Source organism: Protomyctophum bolini (genome assembly GCF_963924005.1).
Source record: "Protomyctophum bolini genome assembly, chromosome: 1".
Lineage (NCBI taxonomy): Eukaryota > Metazoa > Chordata > Actinopteri > Myctophiformes > Myctophidae > Protomyctophum > Protomyctophum bolini.
Window position 1 is genome coordinate 22,138,142 of NC_137862.1, and position 15,534 is coordinate 22,153,675.

General features: G+C 41.5%; 1 protein-coding gene across 1 annotated transcript in view; it reads left to right on the forward strand.

Annotated features, from left to right (window-relative positions):
• Positions 1-4,876: 4,876 nt before the first annotated feature.
• The window catches only part of LOC308309492 (insulin-like growth factor 1 receptor), an 89,455-nt gene continuing 78,797 nt past the window's right edge, over positions 4,877-15,534 (forward strand). Inside the window, exon 1 of the mRNA XM_080755366.1 lies at positions 4,877-5,532. Within this exon, the coding sequence (XP_080611492.1) occupies positions 5,451-5,532 (82 nt within the window). The 5' untranslated portion in view covers positions 4,877-5,450. The remainder of the gene's footprint in view (positions 5,533-15,534) is intronic.

The following is a 15,534-nucleotide window of genomic DNA, read 5'->3' on the forward strand; positions in this document are numbered from 1 at the left end:
AACCGTTTAGGGTTTTAAAAACAAATAATAAAATCTTGAAATCAATTCTAAATTTAACGGGAAGCCAGTGGAGGGAGGCAAGGATGGAAGAGATATGATCGAGCGGCGGCATCTTGAACAAGCTGCAGACGTCTGAGGGAGGACTGGTCCATGCCTACATATAGCGCATTGCAATAATCGAGCCGCGATGAGATAAAGGCGTTGGATGACTCTCTGAAGGTCAGGTTGGGAAAGGTAGCCCTTGATCCTGGCCACAAGCCTAAGTTGATAAAAACTAGTTTTGACCACGGAGCTGATCTGTTTATTAAATTTAAGGTTGTTGTCAAACAACACACCCAGATTTTTCACTGATGAGTGGATATTAGCACTGAGGGGTCCCAAGGTGGCAAGGGACGGGGCTGACTGCTGGCCAAAAATGATTATATATGATTATGTTTTGGGGTGGGGTCGCAACCAATGGTCTACTGTAGGCTATATAATTTGCCTGTAGAAAACACAATATAGGCCTAGTACTGTCAGTTCAAATCCGACCACCAAATCTTCTCCACACAGTTGTATTCTCTAGAAAATGATCAACATGTCAGGGATCATATCCTGCTGGGTCATCTCTGCTCCATTAATTTTGTCTCCCAGCATTTTCTGTCATTAGTAGCCTATTGTCAAGGACCCAATCAATGCCATTTTCCCCTCATATTATTTTACCTAAATACAAAAAGTGAGAAACAAAACAGCCGTTCATTAACACGTTAGAACCCATTGATGGTAAACAGCTTATTTCTGCATGAGCGCGGAGGGAGAATGAATTCAACAGGGGCCATCTAGGTAGGTGGGCTGACTGAGTGTGTGTGCGTGCGTGCGCGTGCGTGCAAGATAAATGAGCAAACACCAGGTTTATGAAAACAAGCCCAAAATAAGAAACTAGGGTATAGCATCTTTACAATGCGATGCAACATGTTGTGCGCTTGTAGATATGTGCTATATTCTAAAGAAATAGAAAATTATGATTTTGGAATATTTAGTATTATCTGGCTCAAAATATTTTCAGATGGGGGTGGGACTGTGGACAAATTTGGGGGTGCTTGCCATGAAAATGTTTGAGAACCACTGGTTTAAATAACATTAGGAAACAAGCCGAAATAAGCAACTACACTTTAGAAACAAACAGAAAAGCGCAACCTGCAAACTACAGTACCAATATTTACAAGCAACTTTACATAAAAACAAGCCCAAAGTTGATTATAATGAGCGCACAATGTGGCAACACTGGCGTGTGTGTGTGTGTGTGTGTGTGTGTGTGTGTGTGTGTGTGTGTGTGTGTGTGTGTGTGTGTGTGCGCGCGTGTGTGTGCGCGCGTGTGTGTGAGAGTGCATGCATGCGTGTTGGGGGGTCATTTATGAGCCCTTAACAAATGTGAGTGGACAGGCACAACACAGTCCGTTGTAGAGGAGTCGGGTGATGTGCTGATGGTGTGAGTACAGTGTGTACTTGTGAGGGAGGAGTGGTTCACTGTTATTTGGAGCACTTGGGTGGGCACTGATATTTCCCGCTCAGTTTTATTCTTTTTATCTTTTTGGCCTGTCATTTTCCTCCTCTGTGCTAATTGTTGGGATGTGTCAGTATGCCTGCCGCTTGGCTGCCAGGGGCTGAGGTAATGTGTGGCCTTGGGACAGATGGGACAGGGAAGGCGCCGCACTAATTATGGGGGTGGTGGGGGTACTTCAGATACAGTCTGGGATTCTTCTGTAGATGGGTTTCTTTTGTTGTCTGTGTCCCTCTCGTTCTCTCACCACATGACATCACACCTACACCGGGGGTCTTCAACAATTCTCAGGTCAACAAGGACCCCTTTAGCGGAGAGAGAGATGAAGCAGCCATGTTTAATGGCACTATCATGTTGGATTCATGTTAATGTGTGCTTTCAGACATTTAACCACTTAAACCGTCTATACTTAAAGTAAAGTAAATACTTAAGTAAACTTGACCTTTCAGTCTGTACTTGGTCAGCTCTTTTTTCGAGGCTGGCATTGCAGCCTGTGGTGCCCGGACCACCACACCGGCGGCTTGGGCCAAAAGTCAAAAATGTATAACAATATCAATAATTAAATGGATCCTGATAGAAAGAAGGCATTTCCCTATATCCAAAAATATATTATATACCTGTATATATATTTGTCCAGTATCACACTTGTATTCCTTCCCATCCTCTGTAGAGCTGAATGGATAAAGCATGGATGTGTGATAGATGGATGGATGGATGGACATGCTTGCCAGAGTTAAGAGTAAAACATGTTGTGGCTAGCCAGCCTTGCCCACACCACCATTACAATTACGCTGTCAGGGTCAGGGGTTGGATTCCCACTGCGACCGGCTATAATAAAAGTGCCAGCACTCATAGAACTAGAAGGATGATGCTACAAGATAGAAGTGTCAATTTGAGAGAAATTGCTTTGAATGGTGGCTTATCAAAATATGCATGAAGATGAGCTCCAAACATTGTGAAATTATGTTTAATTCTTTTTTTCTTCCAAAAAATGTATCCCACGATTTTGCAACCCATTTTTCACCCACTGTCAATTATCTAATGTAATCCTGGGCGCTATACACTCTTCACCTGACAGGGGAGAGTTTCCCCGGCCAGACGTAGTGCGTCACGTTATTCCGACCAGTTCCTTTCCCCTCCATCAGGCTGGCCAGGAGGTAGTTTAGAGACCAGGATTACTGCATGTTTTTTGTGAGGGTTCAACTCCCTGCAGTGCTCTGCTCAATTTGTTGTACATTTACATGGTTCATTGCACTCCCTATACAGTTAGGTTACCAAGTCTATTTATTTATTATTTCTGTTCACTAGAACTAGAACCAATTACCAAAGTAGGCTTTCTAATGACACAACTCGCCTTTGTTTTGATGTGTAGCAAAAACGTTCTTTTTATTCACGCCAAAGAGTAGAGGCTGGTCTGCATTCATGCGAGCGGGGAAGTTTAGAGTAACATAGCTCTAAATGAAACGCATTAGAGCTATGGACCAGAGTAGTCCTAGCACTTCATGGTATATATATATAGTTTCAGACTTCTGATTCTAATTACAAAGAAGAAAAACAACAAAGAAACCTGTTGTAACCTGCCGGTTTTTTCTACTTTCTAATTCTTTGTTTGGCCCGGAATATTGTGTGTGTTGTCATGATTTGTCACGACAAGAGTTGGCTTCGTACAACGCTTAAAAGGTCTTTAAATAAATTAAATAAAAACTACCTATTGGGAAATGCATTGCGTTTTCATTTCCTGGGCCGTTCGTTGTTCTGAAAGGGGGAGGGACTGCGCCACTCTATAGTATGGTGGTATAGGCCCTATACCACCAAATTTGTATCTCTGCTGGAACTGTTACCCCCGCGACCCGACTCTGGATAAGTGGTTGAAGATGGACGGAAGGATGGATGGATGACATTTTTGTTATTTTTTTTTTTTATCCAGCTGTTACAAAATTGGGAAAATATAAAACTTATAATTAGACATTTTTGAGGGGCACTAGCCCCTCCTATGTTCAGCTATAATATAGATTTTTGTCCTAACACAAACATTAAATTAAAAAAAGAAAAGCCTCACTTTGTTGTCACAGAATTCGTTGGGTGCACCAATGGGCGTGTAAACGGGCCTCTGGGGTATTTCAGATCAAACGTCGCGTCGTTGCCTCGCACAGCACAGCTCAGCTCAGCTCAGCACCAGTGTTGCCATGTCTGCTTATTATACGCGACATTGGGCTTGTTTGTCATATCCTTTCGGTAAAGTGGCTTGTACATTGGTCGTTTTGGGTGCTTGTTTCCAAAGTGTAGTTGCTTATTTGGGTTTGCTTCAGTTTTATCACACGGTTGAAAATCTACAAGCTTGATGTGAGCTTTCGATGCTATTTTCAAAGAAATCCTGAAATGAAACAAATCTTGTATGGTGGACCGGTCCCTATAGACTATAGAGCGTCACAGTCCCGCCCCCTACCAGGGCCCAGGAAATGATTCTCCGTTCATTTTCCTCATAGACATTTCAAAAAGTATTTATTTAAAGACGTTTACGCCGCGGACAAAGACAACTCTTGTCTTGACAAATCATGACAACAAACACCATTTTTTGGGCCGAACAAATAATTAGAAAGAAGAAAAAAACGGCAGGTTACAACACTTCTTTTGTTGTTTTTCTTTGTAATTATTTGTTTTTTTGTTATTCCAAAATATTGTGTTTGTTGTCATGAGTTGTCACGACTCGAGTTGGCTTTGTCCGCGGCGTAACCGTCTTTAAATAAATACCTTTTGAAATGTCTATGGGAAAAATGCATTGGTAATCATTTCCTGGGCCTGGCGTCGTCATGAAAGGGGGTGGGACTGCGACGCTCTATAGGCCTACTCCCGAGTCCCTGGCACAAAATATTTTTAGATGGGGGTCTGTGGACAATTAATTAACAAATTAATTTGTATTCTGTGCGGGCAGCGGCCGGGAGCCAGTGGAGGGAGCGGCGCCGAAACAGCGGTAAAATAGGAGTATATGAATCGGCCCTAAGTCCGCTCCGCTGGTCATCAGATTATTGGCTCAGGACAAAAAAATACAAAATAAAATAAATCTCCATGACTTCAAGATTTCGTGGAGTGTGTAATAAGAAAATACGTGATTTTTGTGAACTACTCCTTTAACAATCAACTACTTTACAGAAAATAAATTAAGTCGCTTATAATAAGCGGACATGGCAACAATATAAGCCCTCAGCCCAGTTCAGCGCACTGAGCGCAGCAGTGTTATTTGTCTGTTCATTCATGTGCTGCTAGTAGCGCTGAGAGCACCGCCAGCGCCAGCCAGCCTCCCTCCCGCAGCAGCACCACACCGTAAAACCTGCTCTCTATCTGCACCGCTCTTCTTCCAGCTACGTCTAAAAAAAACAGGACACATATATCTTATTTTGTTTTTCAATTTCTAAAACACACCCTTGCATCGAGTCCATTTCTTTGGCTCCTGGAGGAGAAAAATGGGAGAAGATGCGGATGATTCTTCCCGAGGAATTTCCACCAGCAACAACAACGCGTGTTGTTTTTCTTGTTTACCATTCCCCACCGTTATTATTGCACAGCAACGCCGCCGCGCCGTCGGGAAGAATAGAATAACGCTACACCAATAATAAATCATACTAATGATGAAGATAACGAACATATGTGTTCTGTTAACGGAGATAACAACACGGTGATTTTAGGAGGGCTGGGAATCCCAAAGATAATCCTAAACGGCTAGCCAAGCCAGTTAGCTGTTAGCAGCTCCCATTAAAGCTAAGCTAAGCAGTACAGTGTGTCTGCGTGTAAAAAGCTAAAACTCTGAACCAGTTGTGTTGTTTATTTAGATTTTTTCCCCATACCTCTTCTTCCTCTTGGACCATATTTATTTGTGGGACGCCTGGGGAGGATTTCTACCGTTTCGACAGGAATGGAGAGACAGGGTTTTGTGACCTTGTTTTGTGGTCTGTTGCTGCTGAGTGTGTCCTCCTGGCCTGCTGCTAATGGAGAAAGTAAGTCAAGTCCCCCAAAACATTTATTATTGTATATTGATTTTATTCGTATATTTATTGTCTCCCACACGTGTTTGATTATAACTATGATGATGGCGGAGAGAGTAAATAAGTCAAGTCAAAATCACCATTGATCACCATTCATATCATCGCTTCTCCAAATTCCACCTACATAGCCTAATTGATAACGTTAAACAATATTCGCACACACCTGAACTCGCTGCTGCCTTGGAATTGGTTAATTAACATCGACGTTGGCAGAAAATGTCAATAACGCACACTAACTTCTGCCACACACACACACCGCTAGATCATGTTGTTGCCCTCTAATTTGGGCCATTTGATCAAATGTGGGGGTACGGTAGTTTTGACATTGGTGTATACATTATTTGTATACCGGTAGTTTTATTTGGTTTAGTTATAGTTGCCCCAGAAATTGTACTGTGTAGTGTAACTGTTTAATAACATGGTATCAACATTCAGTAGCAAAAAGCATTGCAAGGAATTTCTGCCAATCTTCTAGGACAGATTTTATGGTAACACACACACACACACACACGTTTTTCCCCTTTTTAACATTTCAATACTTCAAGAAATATATAGCCTATTAGCCTACTTTGTGGTCAAACTTCACTAAAATACTGTGGATTTTAGTGAAGTTTAGTCACGCACACAGACATCATCCTACATAAGCCATGAAAAGTATCCAGATTTGTTTTTGACTTAACATTTTCTCTAAACTTGCAACAGTGTGCCTCCAGGGTTTATATTAATGAATGTGTTCATTTGCTGCAATCAGAGAGAGAGAGAGAGAGAGAGAGAGAGAGCAGAGGAGATGCTTTTGCTGAATTATTTGAATTTATGCAGTTGAAAGATGCAAGGTGAATAAAGGTTAATATTAGGATTAAAGTCACTGTTGGCTATTCATATGGTTTATGGCCTAACATTAAGGCTATTAGTATTGTTGCTGACTGCTTTTGCATTCAGCCTCCTGTGCATTATGTGAGTATGGCACCACAACAAAACAGCCTGCCATGCTCTTATTTATATTGTTTTGTTTTTGCAGTTATGTATTTATGAGATGCTACACCTGTGTGTGTGGTGGTGGCTCCAAGGGATTGAGTTACAAATCCTTACTATTGGCTCCTTGTGATGTTTGATCTGGGGAACTGAACTGAAGCGTTTTGTACTTGTTTGTAAGTCATTTTCTGTATAAGATCATCAGCTAAATGATTAAACACATAAAGGTACTTTATTTCAAATATATTAGAGTATGGCTCTTCAACATTTTAGCTGAGAGAGAGATGAAGCAGGGACCCCCATTTCAGATTGTATGAATGTGTTGCAGATTCAACTTAAATGTATTCATAGATCGGTTCATAGACTTATTCAGTGTTGTTTAAATTCATGTTTTTTAATCTGTTGGATTCACGTTAATGTGTATTTTCAGAAAGTTAACCACTTAAACTGTATTTATTAGTAAACTGAATTTAGTAAAGCTGATCTACAAACTCACACAACAGCGTCTCGCAGAGGTGCATTGTTGTGTTCTTGTGTAGAGGGAAAAGAATATATATACATAGCTACAAGCAGTGATAAGATGGGAGAAGAAACAAATGGACACATACAATAAGCTAAGGGACCAAGAAGTCCCTTTGGGTTTGGTCCCTTAATAATCCAATTGCACAAAGATTTGGCGGCCCCCCCCCTGTAGTAACTCTTGTAATTGAAGACCCCTGCATTAGGGAAAGGGATCTCTCACTAGTGGTGCATTCAATAGAGGGTATGCGCATGCTTAAAGTGAATGGCACATCGAGTGGCAAAGCAACAGGCAAAGTGAGTTTAACATTGTTTAACGTTGTTTAATGCAATCAGATAGGACTTTTATGTTTGGATGTACGTACGGGGCTGTCAAGACCAGAAAGTAGTTTTATGCCACTCAGTAGGCATTCCTGCATAACTTCCGGGTTTGATGATGATATCACGCGCCTCTATTAATCGATAATACAATATATCAATCGAAATCCGGATGATAGGTGAATCGATCGAGATGCTGCTGTATCGATACAGCACGAATATGTTTAATCAAGATATATATATATATATCCTATTGTGGCCTCTGTATAGTGATACATATATATCGTGAGATTGGAAGCAATATCCACCATTAGCGTGTGTGGAGAGCGAGCGTAAGTTTGTGAGAGAGTGGAGAGCGAACGATCGTAGCGTACGTGAGTGAGAGAGAGAGTGGAGATGAGCGAGCATGTGAGAGAGACAGAGGGAGAGAGAGAAAGAGAGAGAGAAGGCCACTATATATTTATTGTATAAAATTGTGTTGCAGATTAAACTTTTCATAGATTTCATAGATGGCTTCAAAGACTTGTTTGACAGTACCAGTGTACCCCCCCAGTGTCCCCCCAGACAGTGTCCCCCCAGTGTCCTCCCAGACATGATAGACAGATAGTGTATGAACCATTGACCCCTGCAGCTGATTGGGGCTGCATTCGACACTGATCCATTGACACACACACACAGACAGACAGACAGACAGACAGACAGACAGCCTGCACTGCTCAGTTCACACAGGTGTGATTTTTCTTTTTTAAGCAATACAACTAATGTTTGTGTTTCAATGTCCTTGTGTGATTAAAGTATCTTCCTTGACATTGTGAGGTTGGGGGGTTCAGTCCCTGGCTGACTTATACCAAGGACTATAGAAATGGTACCCAATGCCTCCCTGACATTGGGTATTGTCCAGGGAGGGACGGTACCGTGCATCACCATACATGCATCACACTAAGGAAACAGTAGAGGGGTTCCTGGGCTATAGGCCACTCATTAATTGTTGATTCTCACTTCCCATTCCAAGGCTAATTATTTTACTTGTGCTGGTCAGATACATACAGTATGTATTGTAACCAAGTTGAAAACTCATCTATTACGGACAAAACAGTAAAACATGCGGAATACAGACAGACATGATCTAGTGTTTATTATGACGCCACACCACAGGCAGTAACCATTAGCCAGTGGAGTTAGCTAGCTGAAGCAGTCACATTCATAGGCAGAAATGTAGATGGCTAATTCGATACTGCAGTTCATTGGAGTGACATGTATCTTATATAGAGGCCATATTAGAGTTTCAATGTGGTGGAGGCACGGCACGCTGCCAGCCTGCCACCCAAAGTGACTACTGGCCAATCAGCGCGTCTTTTCCGTGACTTGGAAGTGATGTTACTGAGGAGGAGGAAGTGATGATTCAGTGTGCTGTCTCCACTCTCCGCCATATTGGAGCTCAATATAGAAGCCGCCATACGATACACATGCCCCGTCTACCTTTTTATGTATGGTCACATTCATTGTTATACTGCTGGAACAATATCTTGTTACTGTAAGTACATTTTATTTATAGAGCACATTTCACATTTCATCAGTTACAAAGTGCTTCACAACAATAAAAGCAAAACATATCAATAGTAATATTAATAATAAAAACAAGAATAATGAAAAATAAAGCAAAGAAAGAGAAAACGGAACGGTACTGGTAAAAATAAATAATAATCAAGAGATCAATACAGCACTATGTTGTCTGTCAAACTTTGTTTGACCAATTTGATTTCTCTCTCTCTCTCTCTCTCTCTCTCTCTCTCTCTCTCTCTCTCTCTCACACACACCCTCTTTGTATTTATATTTCTAGCTCTCTCTGTACCCCCCCCCCCCCCCCCCCCCCCCCCCCACACACACACACACACACACACACTGGAACCAGTAACCTGCCATTCGTAACCGACCAGATTAATTATCACCAGATGTCCCAGTAATTAAGAGTACACTTCCGTTTGTTCACTCTTGTTCCAGTCCACAGTCAGCCTTTTCATTTTGCCATTAGAAGGAGACCAAATTCCATTTGCCTTTTTTATAATTTGATTTAACATTTAAGTAAACAGTTCCTAGATCATCGGAATTACACATGCAGTCAACATTAGGGGCTCAGAGCCACAGTGAACAGACAATCCTTGAAAATCATATGGGGATCTAATTGGGGACCTTTTATTTCCAGAATAGAGCTGAGATTAAAAAAATAAAACTATGTTGTGTCTTAAGTTTAGGCTTCATCACGACGGTCTGTACATTCCTCATGAATATCAGTAGTTTCCTGACCCAAGTTCTTTTTCCTCCGGGGTCAGAGAAGGACAGAGGGAGAAGGCAGGAGAGATGCAGAAAATAGTGGAGGAAAGAGAGGGATGGAGAAGATAAGACAATAGACATGTTCTGCCCTGCAAGGGTTGAAAGTACATTTTTATTCAATACATGTTTTATCAGATATGTGAACAGCACATGTACAGTAAGACACAAACGTCTAGTTTATCTTTTGGGTCTCAAGCTAAAACGTTTGGGAACCACTGCTTTGATGGATGGTGTCAGGGAATTCCACATTTTGGTGGCAGAGCAGTAGAATGAGAATTTTCCATGTTTGTTCTAAATTTGGCTAGTACCAGATCGTGTTCGCTCCCTTTAGTGTTTTGACTGTGGGTGTCATGTCACTCACTTTGGAGAAGAAGTTGGTTAGATTTGAGGGTATTGAGGGCACTGGGACGATGTCTCTTTCACTATCTGAAATACCAATCCCAGTGATTTGCTTAACCCCGTCTTATACCCGCTGAGCCATCCCAAACTAGCAAAGTTGTTGTAATTAGATGGCCCAAGGCCGAGAAGTAGTCATATCAGTTTGTCTTGGGAGGTCTGAAGTTTCGTTTTTTTTAGTGACATTGAGATATCGGAGAAGAGGTGCAAGCATAATCAAATGGCATTGAAAGCTAGAGTCTTGTGGGTACTTTTGACAAAAGAGGAAATTCTGCCAAAACATCTCATTTCAAGCACTTACCAAGACTAAGATTTAACAAAAAACAACCTAAAGAAACAACAATACTGTCTACTTAATTAGGTGAATGAAGTATTTTTGCCCAGTTCCACTATACACAGCCAGTTAACTACTCTTTCCACATAAGCAATAACTTAGTTCTGGTTCTAGGCTGGTGTTATTGCTGTTGTGCAGTCTTAAGAACATTCAAAACGCTATTACTTAATTTGTATTATTACACTGTTTAGACTGATTTTGTCACAAATGTGATGACTGAATAGCTATTATTTATAGGCAGTATCTATGGTACATCTATTTGATACATCAGTGTAACGTTCTCTACTCTCTGCTGCTTTTTGGGCATGTAAACGATGTTTGTAGAAAGTACTGTAGTGCCAAGGTCATGGATGTCCGGTACACGTGCCAAGTTCAGAATGGGAGCCCATTTCTTGGCTCATGGAACGTGTGATCCGTTCGGAGCATCTGGAAGTGCTGCTTGCAATGTTGTTGATCCTCAGTGTATGGCTTCAGGCATTGTTCTCGAGAACTGCTCATTCGATCAACTCTCGCTCAGCATTGCTCTACCTTGGGTCCTCCTCACTCAGCAACAAACTGCCAAGTGTGAAGTCGATGGGATGAATGGTTGTCAAACGACACTCTCACAGAAGCTTAAAGATGGAATGTCTTGATTTCCCCTCCCCTATATCCAATGATCATCAGGTACTATGATAATCCTAGGAGAAATATTTTTTTCCTAAAGTGTAAAGAAAGTATCGGCCACACCCACCAGTTCATTAAGTATGTCGACTTTCGATTCGTATCATGCTCATCTCGACTCAAAAAATAGAAGTTGAAAAATCTTTTTCTTTCAATTAAATTTTCAATTTTTGTAATGGCTTGTTCAAAAATGTTATGAACATTACTGTAATATAAAAAATGATCAAATGTATTCCAAATGGTGAAGGAACTGTACAGATCTGTATCTTTTGTCGGAGTCTTATTTATAACTATGGTCGGCGACTCGACGTGGTGATCCCACAGCAGCACAGTTCTTCTAGGAAACCCCAGCTGTGTTTGGCCAGTAGTGAGCTGCTTGCGCATAGTGTACGCAACGTCGACAGCCAAGATGATTCGAGAAATGTCATCACTCAAGGAAGCCTTTCCCCTTGATCATCTTTGCCGTCTTCTCTGCGCACACTATGCACATTGCGCATGCGCAAGCAGAAAGTAAACAACCGCTCACCATAGCAGCATAATATAACCAAAGATTATAACTATGCTGCACTCACACGAGGATACAGCGTCTGTCATCAACAGCGTTGACAACAGAGTCCTATGTGATACAACCACTCACTATTTTAAATACTCTGGGTACAAGAGTTGACGCTGCCATTCTCTCTGCTGCTTCCGTAAACCGTAATCACGGGCATCCAACGCAGATGTCACGTGACAGCGGTTTGTCCGATGAGACAGTCAAGATTTCATGAAACATGTATTAAACCGCAAATAAACGTAAACCGGCACAACCAACATGTCAGACCTGGGAATTATCTTTCATTGTGGTGTTGTTCAGTGATAAAATCTTGACTCCATCCTTCACCCAGCAGGCTCTCATTAGATGAGGCATCTAGCAAATGCAATGTTTTGTATCGGTGCAGAATTCCTCAGTTACAGTACCCAAAATTAACTTACAATGTCTATGTTTATGTAGTAACATAGTTGATGGGCAATTTTCAAAATGCCAAGAAGTCAGTATGCACTTTTAGTTTTTGAAGGAACATTCTAGAAAATAAATATTTGACTTTGCTGCTACATTGCTTGGAAGTTGTGTAATTTAAATTGTTTACATGGCTGAAGAGTCAGTCAGCATAGCACACAGTGTTGTAGTCTAATAGTGCTCTCTGCTCTTGGGAAGTCAGGATTCTCGGTTGATCCTTCCAAAATAGCTGTGGGGGTCTAATTTAACCGATTTAAGTTGTCCATTTGATAACCCCCCATGTCACTACTGCAATATCCACATCACAAGGGTCTCCTTTTTGTTTTTCTAAAAGCAAACGATGGACGATTATTTCGGTCAGCTTTCTAACCAAGGTATGCTAGTGTTGTGCAGAATCGCAGGCCTAAATCTGGTTGCATGATGTGGGAGGAAATGATTTATGTATTTTTTAAAATCCATGTTGAGCAAATTATTACCATGGGATTCCTCCTTTCCTGAGCCCCGTACAATTATTTTGCACAATATCCACACACATTAACGTTGTAATTTTAATATTTAACAGAAATATGAAGAAGGAAAAAGCAGAAAGCAATGCTGTTGTAGCTTAACCCATTTTGACCTGAGATCAGATTCTAAAAATGTCTTCTACATCCTGACAGTTTTCTGAAAAAGCTATGTTTCTATGTCGTCGTTCTTCGTTTTTTTTAAAATAGCAGACCTACAAGCTCGTGGCGCGCTATGAGCTTGTAGATCTGCTATTTTTCAATAGCTAAAACATAACATAATGCTAACACCAAAAGGGGTTCCCGCCCAAAATCGGTTAATGCTGTGTATATAAAACAAACGGCAAAGAGTGAACTTGGTAACCGCGAGGCCAGCTTGGCCCTGACTTATCCCACACTGGTAAAGTAACTCAAGACACTGCACAGGTTCAGCCCACACAAGGAAGCTTTACACACACTGTAGCCTGCCAGCAGTGTAACCAGATTTTGTGAGAGAAATAAGCAACCAGGTTTAGGAAAACAAGCCCAGAAGAAGTGACTATAGGCCACATGAGCACTTTAAACCTATATTCTACTATATATATTGTATATACATCGGGTATTTTGAAAATAGCCGCATTGTGAGCTTGTAAATCTTAAATAAAGTATTTTCAAAATACATATATATATAAAAATATGTGGAAGCAAGCCCAATAAAGCAACTACACTTTTGGGACACGCACAAAAAACAGAAACCCGCAACTCCCACAACTAACTTTCCAAAAAAATAAGCCAAAGACGTTTAGGGGTAAGGCACTGGCGAAAATAGGGCTGAATCTCTCTCTCTCTCTCGGTGTGAGTGCGTGATGTCTTTTTCTTTCCCTCCTGATCATCTCCCTCTCTTCCTCTTGTTCGTTTGACTCTTCCTGTGTCCTCTCTCTCTCTCTCTCTCTCTCTCTCTCTGCCACTCCATCCACTCAGTCTATTTGATCAGTTTTTCTCTGTCAGGTTGGGGTTTTTCTGTGTAAAGCCAACAACACAGTTTGACAGACTGCTCACTCTGTTCAACAGGACTTAGTCTGTGTTGCTGCCCTCCCCTTTTTGGAGGGTGTTTGTGTGTGTGTGTGTGTGTGTGTGTGGGGGGGGGGGGGGGGGGTTCTATTTTAAAAACTCCTTGACCATTTTCCCCTTTTTTTTTCTCTCACTGCCCCCCTCCTCCACTGGTGATGGATAGGATGAATCGTGGAGCCTTGTTTAGCAGTATGTCTTCCAGACAGATTTATTTATTTTTGCGGCGGTGGCACATTAAATGTTAATGTATAAAAAACATATACAAAACAAATATATTTATAATTTGTTTGGGGGAGGGGGGATTGGAAGATCTTCAAGCTCATCACGTCGTAACCTGATCTGGAATGTGTCTTTTATTTTTTAAGTGGATGAATAATGTATAGAGAATTTTCTTTTCTCTGTTTGGAGTGTAAGCATCGACTGTCTTCTCTAGGTTATAGTATCGGTAAATAAACAGCTGATTCGGCGAGCCATCAGTGCTGTGCAGTGATGTGTGGCCGTGATAATCCATTCCATAGTTATGGACACTTGTTTTTGCCAAAAAACACCAGAAAGCAGAGAAAAGTCTATTTTTGTCTCCACCAGGCCGAAGATTACTTGCACACATTTTATCCATACATCACACAATTCGGTATACACTCCATAGTCATGTGATCAACACGGATCTGCACCATTTCCCATTTTCCATCCTGATTGGCTAAGATTGGCTTCCAAAGCTTACATGATTGTTCAGTTTCGAACAAAATGCCACGAATCACAAACAGTGTGCAATTTCCGTGAAATTATACACGCACATTTCCACTAGGCCGAGGCCACTTAATTGTTTCCAAATCAGTCTCACGGTGGTGCTATAACAGGGCAATTCCTGTTTTACCTATAACTGCACCGATCTGTGTACAACTTTGTATGCTCACTCCCTAGAGGCCATGGCAAAACATTTGCCCTGCATCCCTCCACATCTGCCGGTTATAGCGCCACCATGAGGCCGGCCGCGAAACACATTGTTTATTAGTCGCACAGATTTCATCCAAATCTCACGCAAATCGGTACACATGATCTCTGTAGTCATGTGATCAAGACGAGTCTGTGGGATTTCTCAGATTCTGCACTGATTGGCTAAGATTGCCTTCCAAAGTTGTCAGGAGTGGCCCGTTCGTACAAAATGCTGCAAATGACCTGCTCATCCCGAATTCTATCCTCGGAGATAGTGATCTGGCTCTGCATTTCTTCTACAAAATGAAGAAAATAGTATACAACAAAAACAGTATATTACTCCTAAACATTTTCTACACTTTTTCTAGTTGGCAATGTGAGCCTTTGAAGAAAGTCGCCATTGGAAAGCAAGTTGAGAGGCAATCGTGATTCGTTAATGAACCGGAATCATTTAAATCCTAAAGGATCCCAATCCTACTGCCGTTGCCCATTGACGTTGACACATTGAAACAAGAGGACAGTATCTTCTTCTTGTCCTACTGTAAAGCTGTTTCTCAACAGGGTTCATTTCAACTGTTAAGCCATTCGGAAAGTTTACTTGCACTCAAATCCATGTGACAATTAAATGCAAACACTCAGTGACATAATATAAACTGACATCCTATATACTCACACAGTCACAGTTGCACATAGATGCGTGGGCACACACAGAATGTCGGTGTGTATGTTACATACAAACATTCACACACGTGAACAGTACACAACAGGCATCTACACATACCTGTATTGACACATGCACATATACCATTGATACTGTGTGTGTGTGTGTGTGTGTGTGTGGGGGGGGGGGGGGGGGGGGGGGGGGGGGGGGCGGGCGGCGGGCGGCGGCTGGGAAACTTTGTCTAGTTTACTTAGCCCCCAACTTGTGGGCAGTGTTG